Raw genomic sequence first — 17815 nt, 5'->3', positions numbered from 1 at the left:
TGGGATAGAAAGCCAGGGGTCCGCACTACCCGGTCTATGCGGACCCCGAGCCGTTTCCCTGAGCTCTGGGGGACATGGGGCAATCTCGGCGCAGATGGCCTGGCTGGCCACAACCCCAGCAGACCCTGGGACCAGGGCGTGTGTTTCGTGCCGCCTGTAGCGACACAGCACGAATGAGTTTTGTCATTTCGGCCACCCAAGCAGGCTTTTCCGGCTCCGGGCTGCTCTGCCCCCCAGCTCGCACAGAGGGTGTGTCTCCCTGCACCCCCACCAAAGCCCCAGCTGAAGCCCCAGCCCACAGCAGCTCCCTCTCCAAAGCCATCTCCAAGGCTGTCTGCAATGACTCAGGATGAGCCAGCTGGGTCTGTATGCGCAGCTCCGTAGGAGAGAGCGCCTGTATGAACTGGTCCCGTGCTAGCTCGCTCTGCACGGAGGGGGGCATGTGAGCACATGCCCGCCGAGAGAGGCTCTCAATGTCATTAGCTAGCACCCGTAGAGGCTCTCCAGGCTGCCTGCGTCTATTACTCAGTTCGGAGCGCAGTAGCCCGGGCTGTACACACTGTCCATAGCGCCTCCTCAGTGCTCCCACTAAAGCACCATAATCATGCCTGTCCTCGGGACTAATCAATATCAAACAGGCCAGAGCTTCATCCGTGAGGCATAAAGCCAACTGCAGTGCCCTTTCTTCATCCGACCACCCCCTAAAATGAGCTAACAGTTCAAACTGAGCATGAAAAGCTTCCCAATCCGCCTTACCGGAATACTTCGGGGTCTTAACAGATACGGACGCAGCCGGGAACTGGGCGCCGCCATGTTTGTTTACATCCTGAGCCCCAGATTCCTCGTCACGCCGCGTCGACGTCACCACTTCGGTCCGCCCACCAGAATCCGCGCGAAATACAGTCGACGAAGCACTCATGCCCGCTTCAGCCGCCATCGCTCTAACGTCCTCCCTCAAGCGGCCTCTGCGCTCCGACGCCCTGGCGATCTCCTCAGACAGAACCCCCGACGTCCATTCACACGCACCTCCTTGGCCATAATCGTCCCCTACCTCCACCTTCACTTTCGGATTCCCTCGAAGCATTTTCAATCCCCGTTCTCACATACGGTAGCTAGCCACATAAGTCAGCTAGCTAGCTGGCTAACTTGTATCAACGTTTTTACTTCTGACACCAATGTAGTGACCTGACTAGATCATAAATCAACAATTGTCCAGACAGAGGCTTGAGTTTGCGAATTGACGGTTTATTAAACCAACTTTACACAGGCTACTGTTTGGGCCGTAGCACACGCCAAATAGATGACAGATAACCCACAAGCCAATCGTGACCTTCTCTTGTGAAGACCAGACGTAAGAGAGAGAGAACAAAGGCTGAACCTGGTCTTAACTTCCAATGCTCCACCCCCCTGCCCAACCCCCCTCCACGCCACTCCGCCAACCACCAGGATGCCCGGCATCAGAACATTCCAGGCATTCCCGTGATTGGCAGATAGCAGGTTGATTGACATGTCGGACCCCGCGAACACCGGGTACTGGTCAGTACAACACAACCACCTCCTAGCCTAACACATAACACACAGCTGTCTGTGCGGGTCGCTACAGTATATTCATTTCTCTCTTACAACATGAACAGTAAACAATTCCCGAGATAACACATCTTGGAAAATTGCTTCTTTTTTGTTTTTTTTCAGCAAAACCATCTGTTCGACTAATTAGATGTAATGGCATATTGAGGGTTATATACCAAGGTTATAATATTGCTATTTCACCATGAAGAACAATTAATCAGTAGTTGTATGCAGTAGAAATGTATTGAGAATAAATGAATTGATGTATACTGACGCCAACAGTGAACACCCAACAAACTACAGTATTTGTCTTTAGCCTTTATGGTCTTTTTAACAACATTTGTCACAAAGTGCTAAGCAGTAGCTTGGAAGCACAGTGGCAAGGAACAATTACCTATTAAGTTCTGTCACTCCTTCTCTCATGGTTGAGCTAGCTTTACCCATGGCCCTGTATGCAAAGTGTTCTCGCCATCAGTGCCCTTTAAAATGGAATCCTATTTGCGCTCCATTCAGGCGCATTTCCCTGGCGGCCAGTCACCATGCTTGCTGTCATCTCCTGCGATAAATGAGTCTGTGCTGTTGGCGCTGTCGATGATGTGTGTGAACGTATCGTTATTGCCCGTGACATCAGTGCTCTACTTTCCCCCCTCGTTATGGAGTGGAAATCGGAATAATGACTGACACTGATGGGAAAGGGAAAGGGGGATACCTAGTCAGTTGTACAACTGAATGTATTCAACTGAAATGTGTCTTCCGCATTGAACCCAACCCCTCTGTATCAGAGAGGTGCGGGGGGCTGCCTTAATCGACATCCACATCTTCGGGCGCCCGGGGGAACAGAGGGTTAACTGCCTTGCTCAAGGGAAGAACGACAGATATTTACCTTGTCAGCCCGGGGATTCAATCCAGCCACCTTTCAGTTACTGGCCCAACGCACTAACCAGTAGGCTACCTGCCAGAGGGGGCAGTGTGTGTGTGTGCGTGTGCGTGTGCGCGCGTGCGTGCGTGCGCATGCGTGTGTGTCTTGGCCACTTTTTGATGAGACCGAAAATTGTAAATAATTTTTTCCCAGTTTGACTGACGTGGTCCAATCAGTTATTAGTTCAATGCTCCCAAGACTTTAGCACAGACACAGAGGGGGATCTGAACAGGAGCATAACTACTATGGGAAATGAGACATCCACATAGACTTTACTACTTTGATCATGCTACATGTCTTAAGTCAGAGAAAATAACACGTGTTGTTCATATACAGGACATTTGAGCATGTTTGAATTATATTCTATATGACAGCTGATGATTAATGACATACATGACAGATACTTTAGCTTGGTATGCTATTCATAGACATGGAGGTGTTTGTCAGTGAGTGGTGCTCGACTTGTGAAATATAATATGAAGCGGGCGTCAGCGACATACCGCAAGGATTATTCTCAACACTTAAGGGCACACAAAACAAGCCCACACCATAGACCTCTGGCACCTCAGCCTCCAGGTTGAGAATGACAGTGATGTGACCTGGCTTTATCTATAGCTGGAGCTCAGAGAGTTAGCCTACATAGTTGTGGATTAAAATAAAAATGGACCTATAGATATTGACTCTCGAATTCTCTGGAGTCATAGGCCTTATTTCAAAGTAATTAAAGAGAGTGTTTGACGGACATTCTTTATCACTTCCTGTGATACGTGGAAAATAGATGATTGAGCGTAGGTAGGTAGGTTATCTAAGTTCTGTGCTTTAATTCGGCAGAGCAATTTAAATGGTTGATGTTTACAGGTTATCTATCACTGAACCCAAGACCTGGCCATTCTATTTTGTTGTTCTCCAAGTTTAACTTTTCCTTTACTACTATAGACACTAGTGCTCTCACCTTGTCATGTACGACTTGTGCTCTACATTAATATTCTTTATAGCGACTGCAGATTTTCAGGAACAGCAAATCTCTTCTGACTTAACTTTGATCAAAACAAACACAAAGAAATATGTGCAAACAAACAAATATATCCCAAATCTGCTGATTTTTATCCGTGTTTAAAATTACCCAGAACTTAGAGCTTAGCCAGTAGGGGCAAAGAATCACAGCAGAGCAGGTGTTGACACTATTGCCAATGATGTCATTGGACTTCTAGCTCTAAACTGTCCCTGGCCTGTAATCCACACGGTCAGGTCGCGACTCCAACACTTGTCGAGCACTGAAGAGCTCTCGTTTCTCTTTCCCTCCAGACTCCACTCTACACTTTAATCATCACATTTAGGTAAACATCCCCCCTACATACCCCTTATGCTGTGTGAGGACAACATCCACCAGCCTTCCTGTCTTCCTGCTTCATCTGAATCAAAGAAACAAAGAGGCTTTGTGAGATTTCCCCTGCTACCTGGGCAGAATCCTATTGGGTTTCAGTGAACGGGATGAATGCCGGGTTGAGTGGCGCTCTCTCTATTGTAAACGTTGAAACGCTACACCGTTATCTACTGTAGATGAAAGAGGCAAACTGTGAGTCATTTTTGATGTCGAGTCATTCTCCCAGGATGGGAGACATATTAACTTGAAGAAGTCAGCGACAAAATAGCTGTGTTTTTTTTTTTTTTGTCAAGCAAGGTGGAATGTTGCCTTGCCCCTGTGCTCATTGTCTTTCTTGAGGAGCTGTCAAAGTGTTGCATTTACTGTTGGATGAAATTCAAATGTGGCCTTCGAGGGTATAGTACTGTAGATGTAACTTTAGCTCTGTCCTGCTACATACAGAGACAGCCAAAGCTGATCTGCCCTCAGGTCCTCCAGTGCTGAATAGCTGAAAAGACTGAAGCACGGGAATACATGTGCTGTTTCATTGGAAACTTCAAAGAAGGGACTCCATATTGTAGTGAATCTTGTACAGGAGTGGAGATTTCATAATGATAAACACCTGAGGCACACTCTTGACCCTGCTCCCTGACAGGATTCATTATTTTAGTGTCTCCGGTTTTCCCATCAAACCTCACCGATCTGACTTACCCTTGTCTAGGAACGTGTCACGGTGTCTATCGAAAGTGTTTTCTTAACCTGAATATGAAACTTCTTCAATTAGTTCACGAGACACAAAGGGAGGACTGTCAAGATTCAGTTCATTATTGTAAGCTAAGCTCCTGAGTTATATCTGAAATATACTGCTGTAACACTCTTGTTTCTGCCCTACCAGGTGTTCCAGATAGCCTATATGATTCTGAAAGCTGCCAACTCCCCCAGGCCAGGTAACTGGGTGCTGGAGCGTTCCCTGGATGGGGTGACCTTTACCCCCTGGCAGTACTACGCCATCACAGACACAGAGTGCCTCACTCGCTTCAACATCCTTCCCCGCACCGGACCGCCATCCTACACACGCGACGACGAGGTCATCTGCACCTCTTTCTACTCCAAAATCCAACCCCTGGAGAATGGAGAGGTGAGGGGTCAGGGGTCAGGGGTCCGAGTAGGGTCACTGAAAGGCCGTAGGGGTCAGCTGTGGCGTAACAGCTACAGGGACTTGTTTCTATAGTAGATATGATTGTTTGTTGAACACTTCAAACTGAAATCCAATTTCAATAAAAATGCACAACGTAAAAACTTGGATTCCATTTCACTGTAATATATTAGATTCACCCATGGCCCACATGAAATAAGACCACCAGCACTTTCATTCACTTGCTTTAATGGGCAATGTATTGAAGCCATTTGCTGCTGACTTGATTGCCAGCTACAGTAGTATTTAAGTGCACTGGTGGTTTAGTTCAATTACATGAGTCAGCTTGGAAATCACTCACCAGCTGCTCACAACCAAATGGACTTAATTATAGTTGTGGTGAGCAAAGTTGCCCTAATAGTGGACATCTTGTTTACGAGTTAGGCATACAGTCTAGGCACATAGCACATTTTATTTAATGGTGTGCTTGGTTGAAATCAAGAAATGCTCTCTCTTTTCTGTTGCATCATCCACATCCAGCATTTTCCCCATATTTGTTTTCATTGAGGATTTGGAATAAAGAAAGCCTACTTCGCACAAAGAAGAAACACACACACACACACAGAAATCAACCCACACACACTCCACAAAGGACAACAACGCTGCCTTGATCAGTTGTGGATCGGAGCAACTCCTTTTAATTGTGAGAGCCGATTGCAGTCTGCTCTCACTGACGATAATGAAGCAGTCCAGTCCACAGCACCGACGCTGAGCCAGTTTATACTGTATTATCACCCACATAACTCAGTTCTCTAGCACCCTCCTTCTCCTCCCCCCTCCTCCTTCCTCCACCTACCCCCCAGAGCCCCCCGCCCAGGCCCCCCTAGGAGCTCTTGTCAGCCGGCTCCTTTTAGGTTGTGACAGGAAGCGTACAGAATGATCATAGCGAAATCCTAATGAGTCGTAGGCGGTGTCAACACATCGCAGATCTTATATTGAAATGTCACTCTCTCTGACTTCTTCAGAAACAGCCAAGCTAACCACACCGCCTGAATTAGCAGACACGGTTAACCCTTCACAGCTGCAACCAAATGATTTTTTTTATCCAGGTCCATTAATGTGTTGTCTTCTCACCTCAGCAGTGGTGTGCTCTGAATGTTGTAATGGTGCTGTTTTTTAATGGATTTTCTGTGTGGAGATTGAATTGAGTCTTTGTTAAATACAGTATTAAACAGGGGTCATTAAATATCTCTCTTTTCCTTTATAGCATACTTGGGGTCTTTTTGAATGTATTAATTCATTACTAAGAATCTGTACCATTCGGTGCTTTGTCTCAATTTGCACCCGGGGCGTAGATCCACACCTCTCTGATCAATGGAAGGCCGAGCGCTGATGACCCCTCCCCGACTTTACTGAACTTCACCTCCGCACGCTACATCCGCCTGCAGTTCCAGCGAATCAGAACCCTCAACGCTGACCTCATGACCCTGGCCTTCAACGACCCCCGCGATGTTGACCCCATCGTGACCAGGCGGGTAAGAACGACGCAACATGTCGTAGACTACGCATTACCATCGCCTTCATACAGCCTCATGTATTCCATCTGTGAGCCACTATTCATTTTTTACCCGCCACGGCTTTCAAAATCAGTGAAATGGCTGTGCGGCACGTTGATTACATTGCGTTCACCAGACAGATGGGTCTTAATTAAAAATGTCTATAATTAAGAAATCTGTTCCTTTCTGAGCAACATCCACCTCATCATGTGTTGACTTTGGCCTACGCTATCAGTCACCCAGTGAGCTCCTGTGTGACGCATAATTACCGGACAGATTGCAGGGTTTATTTTGAGAGGGGAATTTTTCATTTATAAAATACTGCTCAATTTAGTCATTCAAAAGGGACTTAAATGATGAAATTGTGGATGAAATTGGCTCTCACTCTCTGAGAAATAAGTGTCTTTGAATAAACTAGACTGTGATGTATTTTTTTGTAGAATTAGCCAGCGTCTGATGGTAGAAATATTCCTCTCTATTTCTCTCCACTTGTTACTGTCTCGTATGTGTTTTTTTCTCGCAGTATTACTACTCTATCAAAGACATCTCAGTTGGAGGGATGTGTATCTGCTATGGCCATGCTAAAGCCTGTCCTCTGAACAAACAGACCAAGGTATGTCAATCAACCTACAGTCTCCATCCATGGCCCCTTCTCTACACTGTGAGATACAGTTCATTTTCGCATTTGATTGTAACTCCAAAAGGGACACGTGATACTCTTTGACCCGCGGCCCTCGTTTGAAGTGCGCTCCAGTTGTGTCTTGGGTGAAAAGATCTGTCGTCCCTTCAGTGACGATGACACTGTAACGTGGCGTAATTTCATCCCCTGTCAGAAGTTCAGCTGTGAGTGTGAACACAACACGTGTGGGGAGAGCTGTGACCGCTGTTGCCCCGGATACAACCAGAAACCCTGGATGGCTGGGACCTTCCTCACTCGCCACGTCTGTGAGAGTAAGATCACACAGTGATAAACACAGTATTACATACTGCACATGCGACTGCCAATTTTATATTGAATTGTTTAGTATGATCCTATGTTATGTGATTTGGTTTTATCTTGCTATCTTATTTTGATGTGATGTAAACTTGATGGGGAAAAAATTTCAGTTAAATTTTTCATAAAACTTCTGGAACTCAACTTGAGAGACACCTGGTAAACAGCGCTAAACAATGTTTTCATGCAGGTCTTTTTTTCCCTTGAGGTACTGTGATAATTTCATTTGTTTACTGGATCTTTCCTTTGATTTTATTTGATGCCGTCTGCAGAGTGCAACTGCCATGGGAAATCGGAGGAATGTTACTTCAACCAGACAGTGGCAGGCAACAAACAGAGCCTGAACTCCCAGGGGGAGTACGTGGGGGGAGGGGTGTGTGTAGGGTGCACCAGGAACACAGCCGGAGTCAACTGCCAGACCTGTGCTGATAGCTACTACAGAGCCACTGGGGTATGTACTGGTACTGTATAGTCCAATTGACTAGGAGCCAAGCAGTGAATAATCAATAGCGATCTCATTCCGTATCTATAGCTTTGTATCGTGACTAGGGCCATGAGTTTTTCCTGGCCTGAGCAGGAAATACTCTGGGCCCTATCATGATATACCATGTTCCCAATATCAAAGACGACTTGTCAGAGTCTCCATCTCTCCTCTTCCCTTCAGTTGAGTCCAGAGGACTCCGACCCGTGTCAGCCCTGCTCCTGTGACCCAGAAGGTTCTCTGTCCCCAGCATGTGTTCCAGACCAGTCCCAGGCTGAAGGAGGTATGCTCCTCAACCTCCCTGTTCTCCCGTCTCCGCTGATCTAGCTGTTATATGCCCCCCCCACCCCCCCCCACCCCCGGTCTCCCTGTTTAGTGCTAAAGCCTGCGTCTCTCCTCCTGTCTGGTACCACAGACCTCACGGCTGGATCCTGCCACTGTAAGCAGGGTTATGGGGGACAGCAGTGTGACAGGTGTACCTTTGGCTACAGCGGCTACCCCAACTGTATCCGCTGTAACTGCAGTCTAGACGGAAGCCTAAACAAGGATCCGTGCCTGCTGCCCTGTGTCTGCAAGGTAGGTCACGCTCTCATCCTCCTCCTCCTCCTCCCTGTATCTCTATCCTCCCATCTTCCTCTCCTCCCACACCACCAGAACCAATCCATTCAGTGTCAGGGGTGGACCCATCAGCGCAACGCTTCACGGCCTCGTAGGGCCAACCGCTCCGAGTTGGCTCGAGTTCTTCTCTCTTAATTGCTCCTGTAGAAAATGTGACTTGTCATTTGTTGTTCAAATTAGCCTGCTACTTCCGCCGCTGCTGTTGTGCACACTCATGTCTCACATATGTCATATCCTGGGCAAACTCACTCTTTCACTAGCCAATTATACTGTCTGACCGCAGGGATGTCAAGGAGAAGTGGGGAACTTTGCTCTCTTCGTCTAATTATTGAGCTGTGGGGATGATGTGCAGTCGAACATTGCGTTTCTTTCTGTCTCTAGGTGAGTCAGACGCTGCTGAAACTTTTCTCCAACTTAAGTGCACAGGCAGAGAAAGACTGTCGGTATCTAACGAACACATCATCACTTTCTCCAGTTCGAGAAATGGCATCTGGAGAACGCTGGTTCAATGTAACATTTAGGATAGCTAATCATTTCTCAAGTACCTCATTTTCTTTCCCTTGATAGCATCTTGAAAAAATTTCTCATATACCTGATTATGTTTTTTTTCTCGGTCATATACTGTAGAGGTTTAAACAAAGACACGCTGACCAGTTTTTTCCAATTAAATTATTGGAAAATCCCTACCTCTGAAATCATGTAATTTGGGGTGTGCCAGTTCCCATTTGACAGTGCCCAAGCAGTGATAGCTTTGTGCAGGCAGCCAGCCAATGTAGGTGGAATATAACATTTGGAAATGATATTTCAAGAGAAAGTGGCACCATTCCAGAATGGCAACGCAATTTCTATTAATGGTTGACTATGAGACATGAAGTCACTATTTACAATACACAAACATGGTGAGAAACAAATGCAGTCCAACAGGGGAATTGAATTGGCCTTGTGAAGCGTAATGCTTTCATGTCCTCTTTCTTTTCCCCAGGCGAGACAAAGTATCTAGCCACTCAAAACCACAGAAACCTGGCTTTGGCTACGTGGGCATGCCAAATGAATGTGCATTGCGGTTCGTTAGCCGAAGCTCAGGGATGATGGCATATAAAATGTTGATTTTGCCAAGTGTTTATCTATCTGCGCATGTTTAATAATCCAAGATTCAACCAGACAATAATCACTACCAGTTGTTACATGATGTTTGTTAGAGAAGAGTTTCCCTCAATGTGTGGTCATACTTTGTAGAATGTTACTGGCATCACTTAGCTTATTGTTTTTCACATGAGTTATCATTTAATGACTTTTGTCTACTTCTACTTGTAGTATGTGATCTTGGGAGAGAGGGAATGTCTGTCCCAGGGGTGTGTGGGCTGTCACAGTGTGTGAGTGCCTGTATAGCACATCCTTCTCATCCAGATGCTCTGTGTCTGCGTGTGTGTGTGTGTGTGTGTGTGTGTGTGTGTGTGTGTGTGTGTGTGTGTGTGTGTGTGTGTGTGTGTGTGTGTGTGTGTGTGTGTGTGTGTGTGTGTGTGTGTGTGTGTGTGTGTTGTGTGTGTGTGTGTGTGTGTGTGTGTGTGTGTGTGTGTGTGTGTGTGTGTGTGTGTGTGTGTGTGTTCCAGGAAAACGTAGAGGGGGAGAATTGCGACCGCTGCAAGCTGGGTTTCTATCATCTCCTGGGCGAGCGTCTCCACGGCTGTGAGAAGTGCTACTGTTCCGGCGTGGCGAGTGACTGCTCCGATTCCCACTGGACATACCATAATGTAAGAGACTACGCCAGGCCTCACTCTCTCATTTTCCCCCGCAAACACAACTCATTAGTGCCTTTTGCCTGGCGCTGTGCTGCAGAGTTAACCCTCTACTGGCCGGCCTTATTAAAACAGGGTGCTGATGGCTGGGCTGATGACAGGGTGCAGTGGAGGAGGAGGCAGAGCCACACACATACACACACACACAGCCATAAATACAGGCTGATTTATACCGCGCCACACACTCTGACATGTTGGCAGGATGAGGTTGGCGAGGGTCAGAGGTTAATGATCTGCAGAGGGTAATTGTGGGTAAACAGGGTGGTGGGTTGGGTGGCGATATAGACAGGCGGGGGAGGGGGAGAGGAGGGGGCAGTGGAGGCAGGCCCGTCACTGGATTACAGGGCCTGATCTACGGTGGGATACTGCATGTGACAGACAGCCACACATCTGTCTACGCAATTAACCTGACCTTGAGTTCTCCCTTCAAACCACCATTCTTTAACCATGGTGTGTGTGGTGAGGGTGGTGTGGGGGGGTGGTTTGAGGACGTGCGTTTGCGTGTGTGTACTTGGCCGTGTGTGTGTGTGGGCGACCATGTGTCTGAGGGAAGTTAGAGGACATGGTGTATGCGTGTGTTTGTGTGTGTGTGAGGTCTAATCTGTTTGTGGAGAAGACCATTTTCAACCTATATGACACAAAGGAATCAGTGATATTAAGACCAAAGTGGGACATTATCAGAGGAAAGGTTAATCAGCCTGGGCCTTAATGACCTGTACCTCTCTGTACCTCTCTGTACCTCTCTGTACCTCTCTCCATCCTAATGACCTGTACCTCTCTGTACCTCTCTATCCTAATGACCTGCACCTCTCTGTACCTCTCTGTATCCTAATAACCTGTACCTCTCTGTACCTCTCTCCATCCTAATGACCTGTACCTCTCTGTACCTCTCTCCATCCTAATGACCTGTACCTCTCTGTACTTCTCTCCATCCTAATGACCTGTACCTCTCTGTACCTCTCTATCCTAATGACCTGCACCTCTCTGTACCTCTCTGTATCCTAATAACCTGTACCTCTCTGTACCTCTCTCCATCCTAATGACCTGTACCTCTCTGTACCTCTCTCCATCCTAATGACCTGTACCTCTCTGTACCTCTCTCCATCCTAATGACCTGTACCTCTCTGTACCTCTCTCCATCCTAATGACCTGTACCTCTCTGTACCTCTCTCCATCCTAATGACCTGTACCTCTCTGTACCTCTCTCCATCCTAATGACCTGTACCTCTCTGTACCTCTCTCCATCCTAATGACCTGTACCTCTCTGTACCTCTCTCCATCCTAATGACCTGTACCTCTCTGTACCTCTCTCCATCCTAATGACCTGTACCTCTCTGTACCTCTCTCTATCCTAATGACCTCTACCTCTCTGTAACTCTCTCCATCCTAATGAACTGTACCTCTCTCCATCCTAATGACCTGTACCTCTCTGTACCTCTATCCATCCTAATGACCTGTACCTCTCTCCATCCTAATGACCTGTACCTCTCTGTACCTCTCTCCATCCTAATGACCTGTACCTCTCTCCATCCTAATGACCTGTACCTCTCTGTACCTCTCTCCATCCTAATGACCTCTACCTCTCTGTACCTCTCTCCATCCTAATGACCTGTACCTCTCTGTACCTCTCTCTATCCTAATGACCTGTACCTCTCTGTACCTCTCTCCATCCTAATGACCTGTACCTCTCTATCCTAATGACCTGTACCTCTCTGTACCTCTCTCCATCCTAATGACCTGTACCTCTCTCCATCCTAATGACCTGTACCTCTCTGTACCTCTCTCCATCCTAATGACCTCTACCTCTCTCCATCCTAATGACCTCTACCTCTCTGTACCTCTCTCCATCCTAATGACCTGTACCTCTCTGTACCTCTCTCCATCCTAATGACCTCTACCTCTCTGTACCTCTCTCCATCCTAATGACCTCTACCTCTCTGTACCTCTCTCCATCCTAATGACCTGTACCTCTCTGTACCTCTCTCTATCCTAATGACCTGTACCTCTCTGTACCTCTCTCCATCCTAATGACCTGTACCTCTCTGTACCTCTCTCCATCCTAATGACCTGTACCTCTCTGTACCTCTCTATCCTAATGATCTGTACCTCTCTGTACCTCTCCATCCAAATGACCTGTACCTTTATGTACCTCTCTCCATCCTAATAACCTGTACCTCTCTGTACCTCTCTATCCTAATGACCTGTACCTCTCTGTACCTCTCTCCCTCCTAATGACCTGTACCTCTCTGTACCTCTCTCCATCCTAATGATCTCTACCTCTCTGTACCTCTCTATATCCTAATGACCTGTACCTCTCTGTACCTCTCTCTATCCTAATGACCTGTACCTCTCTGTACCTCTCTCCATCCTAATGACCTGTACCTCTCTGTACCTCTCTCTATCCTAATGACCTGTACCTCTCTGTACCTCTCTCCATCCTAATGACCTGTACCTGTCTGTACCTCTCTCTAACCTTATGACCTGTACCTCTCTGTACCTACCTCTATCCTAATGACCTGTACCTCTCTGTACCTCTCTCTATCCTAATGATATGTACCTCTCTGTACCTCTCCATCCAAATGACCTGTACCTTTCTGTACCTCTCTCCATCCTAATGACCTGTACCTCTCTGTACCTCTCTCCATCCTAATGATCTCTACCTCTCTGTACCTCTCTCTGTCCTAATGACAGGCCTCTTAGGCCAGCTGCTCTATCAGCCTGCCATACCCACAACCAACCCCCCCCCCCCCCCCCACACACACACACACACAAGGTTAATTTAAAAAAAACATGAGGAAAAGGCACTTTATTCAACATTTGAGGATATTCACTTGGCAGATCTATTGAAAGAAAATGAGAGCGAATAGAAAAAACCCAAACATGATCATAGCCTGGCAAGGGGAAGCGTCTGTCGTATAAATCGCAGGCTGCCAGACAAGAGTGTTCATTGTGATTTAAGGAAGAGGGAAGCGCGAGTGGTGTCAAACCATGATGTATTTTCCTCTGCCTCGCACATAAAGAATATAAATCACCGAAAAATATCTCAACCAAAATCTGACTGTTGAATATGTCTTTCGATACTTATCTCGACCCAGGAAGAGTCGTCTCTGTGTTCATTGGAGGGGAAAAAATAGCAAATGAGTGTTTTGGGATTGTCACAGTTTTAAGAACAGTTGATGGCAATATGTAGGCAACACTGCATGGTAAAGCCAGAAGCAGAATATCTCAATATTTGAAGGGACAAATCACAAAGAAACATTTTATTTAGTAAACAACAGGTGTAGACTCACAGTGAAATGCGTACTAACGAGCCCTTCCCAACAATGAAGAGAGAAAAAAATCCTCCATCATAAGGGCTACATAACACTGCCATAACAAGGACATATCATAATGTCATAAACAGTGAGACGCTTTCTGCATGCATTGATAGAATCAAACCCATATGCTATGTGTTTCTGTTCAGGAGACATCCATGGCCGGCTGGTCCCTCACAGCAGAGGATGGGGAGGGGAAGGTGTGGCCTGGCGCCAGCAGAGACAGAGACAGGTCCCAGACACTCAGGATCGATAACCAGGAAGCCAGGAGACACCTTCCTGCTATCTACTACTGGAGCGCACCTGGAGAGTACCTGGGCAACAAGGTCAGCCCACAACAGCCCTCTTTATCACACCACACCACACACACACACACACACACACACACACACACACACACACACACACACACACACACACACACACACACACACACACACACACACACACACACACACACACACACACACACACACACACACACACATACACCACACACACACATACACACACCACACCACACACACCACACCACACCACACCACACCACATACACACACACACACCACACCACACCACACACACACACACCACACCACACCACACACACACACAATTACACACACCACACACACACACACACACCACACACACACACCACACACACCACACCACACACACACACACACACACACACAAACACATACACATACACAAACACATACACATACACAAACACACACACACACACACTATTGTTCGGTCTTAAGTTTGACTATTTATTAGTTTCTTCCCTCTTCTCCTCATAGCCTTTGCATGTCTTCCCATCCCATTGTCTCTAACTCATTCTATTCCCCTCACTGCATTCTGGGGGAAAGCGATGCTTCGCTCCATGAACTCTGTAATAATATATTTTTCTTTTACAAACATCTTCAGGCATGACGATTTACTCTGCTCTCCCTAATGTCAAAAAGGCACATCACATCATTATGAGCTTTATATAGGGGTCCACAATAGGGAACTAATGTATGTTTGTCTGTGTGTGTGTGTGGGTGCGTGGGCGTGTGTTTGTGTGTTTGTGTGTGTGTGTGTGTGTGTGTGTAAGGCAGTCAAGCAGGATTTCAGTAAAAGGATCAGACACTGAAGCAGAGAATTCTCTCATGCTAACGTGACGCTCAAAGCCCAACACAATTACTCCTGTACGTCCGTGGTGCCATGTTTCATCTCATGAATTATCACCATTGTGACATGCATTAAAAGTGACAGCCTCGTTTCTAATGAAAAAGAGAAATTGTTACATTTCGCTCCAGTTCCTACCATAGTTTATGACTGCACACGGGTCTCGTTCTTTCGGGCTTTATGTTTGCTTTATGTATTTGGGGGAGGCTTGTTGCTGTTTACTATGTCCTTCCCTCTCCAAATAGAGTTGAAATCAAATCAAATGTTATTTCTCACATGAGCCGAATACAACAGCTGTAGACCTTACAGTGAAATGCTTAATTACAAGCCCTTTACCAACAATGCAGTTTTAAGAATATCAACAACAAAAAAATAAGAAATAAGAATAACACATAATTTAAGAGCAGCATTTAAGGGCTATATACAGGGGGTACCGGTACAGAGTCAATGTCAATGTGCAGGGGCACCGGTGTCGAGGCAATTGAGGTTATATGTACATGTAGGTAGAGTTATTAAAGTGACTATGCATAGATGATAACAGAGAGTAGCAGCAGCGTTCCAGATGTGGTAGCCATTTGATTAGCTGTTCATGAGTATTATGGTTTGGGGGTAGAAGCTATTTATTTTGGACCTTGGCCCTGGTGATGTACTGGGCCGTACGCACTACCCTCTCTTGTGCATTGCAGTCGGAGGCCGAGCAGTTGCCATACCAGGCAGTGATGCAACCCGTCAGGATGCTCCCGATAGTGCAGCTGTAAAACCTTTTGAGGATCTGAGGACCCATGCCAAATCTTATCAGGCTCCTGAGGGGCATTACGTTTTGTCGTGCCCTCTTCACGACTGTCTTGCTGTGCTTGGACTATGTTAGTTTGTTGGTGATGTGGACGCCAAGGAACTTGAAGCTCTCAACCTGCTCCACTACAGCCCCATCAATGAGAATGGGGGCGTGCTCGGTCCTCCTTTTCCTGTAGTCCACAATCATCTCCTTTGTCTTGATCACGTTGAGGGAGAGGTTGTTGTCCTTGCACCACACAGCCAGGTCTCTGACTTCCTCCCTATAGGCTGTCTCATCGTTGTCAGTGATCAGGCCTACCACTGTTGTGTTATTAGCAAACTTAATGATGGTGTTGGAATCGTGCCTGGCCGTGCAGTCATGAGTGAACATTGAGTACAGGAGGGGGCTGAGCACGCACCCCTGAGAGGCCCCCATGTTGAGGATCAGGGTGACAGATGTGTTGTTACCCTTACCACCTGGGGGTGGCCCGTCAGGAAGTCCAGAATCCAGTTGCAGAGGGTGGTGTTTAGTCCCAGGATTCTTAGCTTAGTGATGAGCTTTGAGGGCACTATGGTGTTGAACGCTGAGCTGTAGTCAATGAATAGCATTCTCACATACCACTAGTGACCTTTTGTCCAGGTGGGAAAGGGTAGTGTGGAGTGCAATAGAGATTGCATCATCTGTGGATCTGTTGGGGCGGTATGCAAATTGGAGTGGGTCTAGGGTTTCTGGGATAATGGTGTTGATGTGAGTCATGACCAGCCTTTCAAAGCATTTAATGGCTAAAGGCATGTCATTTAGGCAGGTTACCTTAGTGTCCTTGGGCACAGGGACTATAGTGGTCTTCTTGAAATGTGTCGGTATTACAGACTCAGACAGGGAGAGGTTGAACATGTCAGTGAAGACACTTCCCAGTTGGTCAGCGAATGCTCGGAGTACACATCCTGGTAATCCGTCGGGCCCTGCGGCCTTGTGAATGTTGACCTGTTTGAAGGTCTTACTCACATCGGCTGCGGAGAGCTTGATTACGCAGTCGTCCGGAACAGCTGATGCTCTCATGCATGTTTCAGTGTTACTTGCCTCGAAGCGAGCATAGAAGTTATTTAGTTCATCTGGTAGACTCGTGTCACTGGGCAGCTCTCGGTCGTGCTTCCCTTTGTAGTCTGTAATAGTTTGCAAGACCTGCCACATCCAACGAGCGTCGGAGCCGGTGTAGTATGATTAAATCTTAGTCCTGTATTGATGCTTTGCCTGTTTGATGGTTCGTCGGAGGCATAGCAGGATTTCTTATAAGCTTCCGGCTTATAGTCCCGCTCCTTGAAAGCGGCAGCTCTACCCTTTAGCTCAGTGCGAATGTTGCCTGTAATCCATGGCTTCTGGTTTGGGTATGTATGTACAGTCACTGTGGGGACGACGTCCTCGATGCACCTATTGATAAAGCCCGTGACTGATGTGGTGTACTCCTCAATGCCATCGGAAGAATCCCTGAACATATTCCAGTCTGTGCTAGCAAAGCGGTCCTGTAGTTTAGCATCTGCTTCATCTGACCTCTTTTTTATAGACTGAGTCACTGGTGCTTCCTGCTTTAGTTTTTGCTTGTAAGCAGGAATCAGGAGGATATAATTATGGTCAGATTTTCCAAATGGAGGGCGAGGGAAAGCTTTGTACACATCTCTGTGTGTGGTTGCTCATTTAACATGATGATAGAAATTAGGAAAAACTGATTTAAGTTTCACTGCATTAAATTCCCCGGCCAGTAGGAGCGCCGCCTCTGGAAGAGCATTTTCCTGTTCGCTTATGGTCGGAATACAGCTCATTGAGCGCGATTTTAGTGTCAGCATCGGTCTGTGGTGGTATGCAGACCGCTACGAAAAATACAGATGAAAACTCTCTAGGTAGATAGTTTGGTCTACAGCTTATCATAAGATACTCTACCTCAGGCGAGCAAAACCTCAAGACTTCCTTAGATATCGTGCACCAGTTGTTGTTCACATATATGCATAGGCCCCCGCTCTGTGTCTTACCAGAGGCTGCTGTTTTGCCCTGCCGATGGAGTTTATAACCCGCCAGCTGAATGTTCTTAATGTCGTAGTTCAGCCACGACTCGGTGAAGCAT

At 46.8% G+C, this 17815-nt stretch overlaps 1 protein-coding gene across 9 annotated transcripts in view; it reads left to right on the top strand.

Moving 5' to 3' along the window:
• The window catches only part of lama2 (laminin, alpha 2), a 143185-nt gene that overhangs the window by 34426 nt on the left and 90944 nt on the right, over positions 1-17815 (top strand). For 8 of the 9 annotated variants that reach the window (XM_071413667.1, XM_071413673.1, XM_071413672.1 and 5 more), the window contains exons 4-12: positions 4747-4989; positions 6342-6521; positions 7066-7155; positions 7376-7493; positions 7809-7987; positions 8201-8300; positions 8433-8593; positions 10246-10386; positions 13895-14071. In XM_071413667.1, coding sequence (XP_071269768.1) covers positions 4747-4989; positions 6342-6521; positions 7066-7155; positions 7376-7493; positions 7809-7987; positions 8201-8300; positions 8433-8593; positions 10246-10386; positions 13895-14071 — 1389 coding nt within the window. The remainder of the gene's footprint in view (positions 1-4746; positions 4990-6341; positions 6522-7065; positions 7156-7375; positions 7494-7808; positions 7988-8200; positions 8301-8432; positions 8594-10245; positions 10387-13894; positions 14072-17815) is intronic. The other variant, XM_071413665.1, reaches the window with a different exon arrangement.

The sequence above is a fragment of the Salvelinus alpinus genome, chromosome 8, assembly GCF_045679555.1.
Source record: "Salvelinus alpinus chromosome 8, SLU_Salpinus.1, whole genome shotgun sequence".
NCBI lineage: Eukaryota > Metazoa > Chordata > Actinopteri > Salmoniformes > Salmonidae > Salvelinus > Salvelinus alpinus.
Note: the sequence above shows the minus strand (reverse complement) of the source record. Positions and strands in the feature narration are given on the sequence as shown.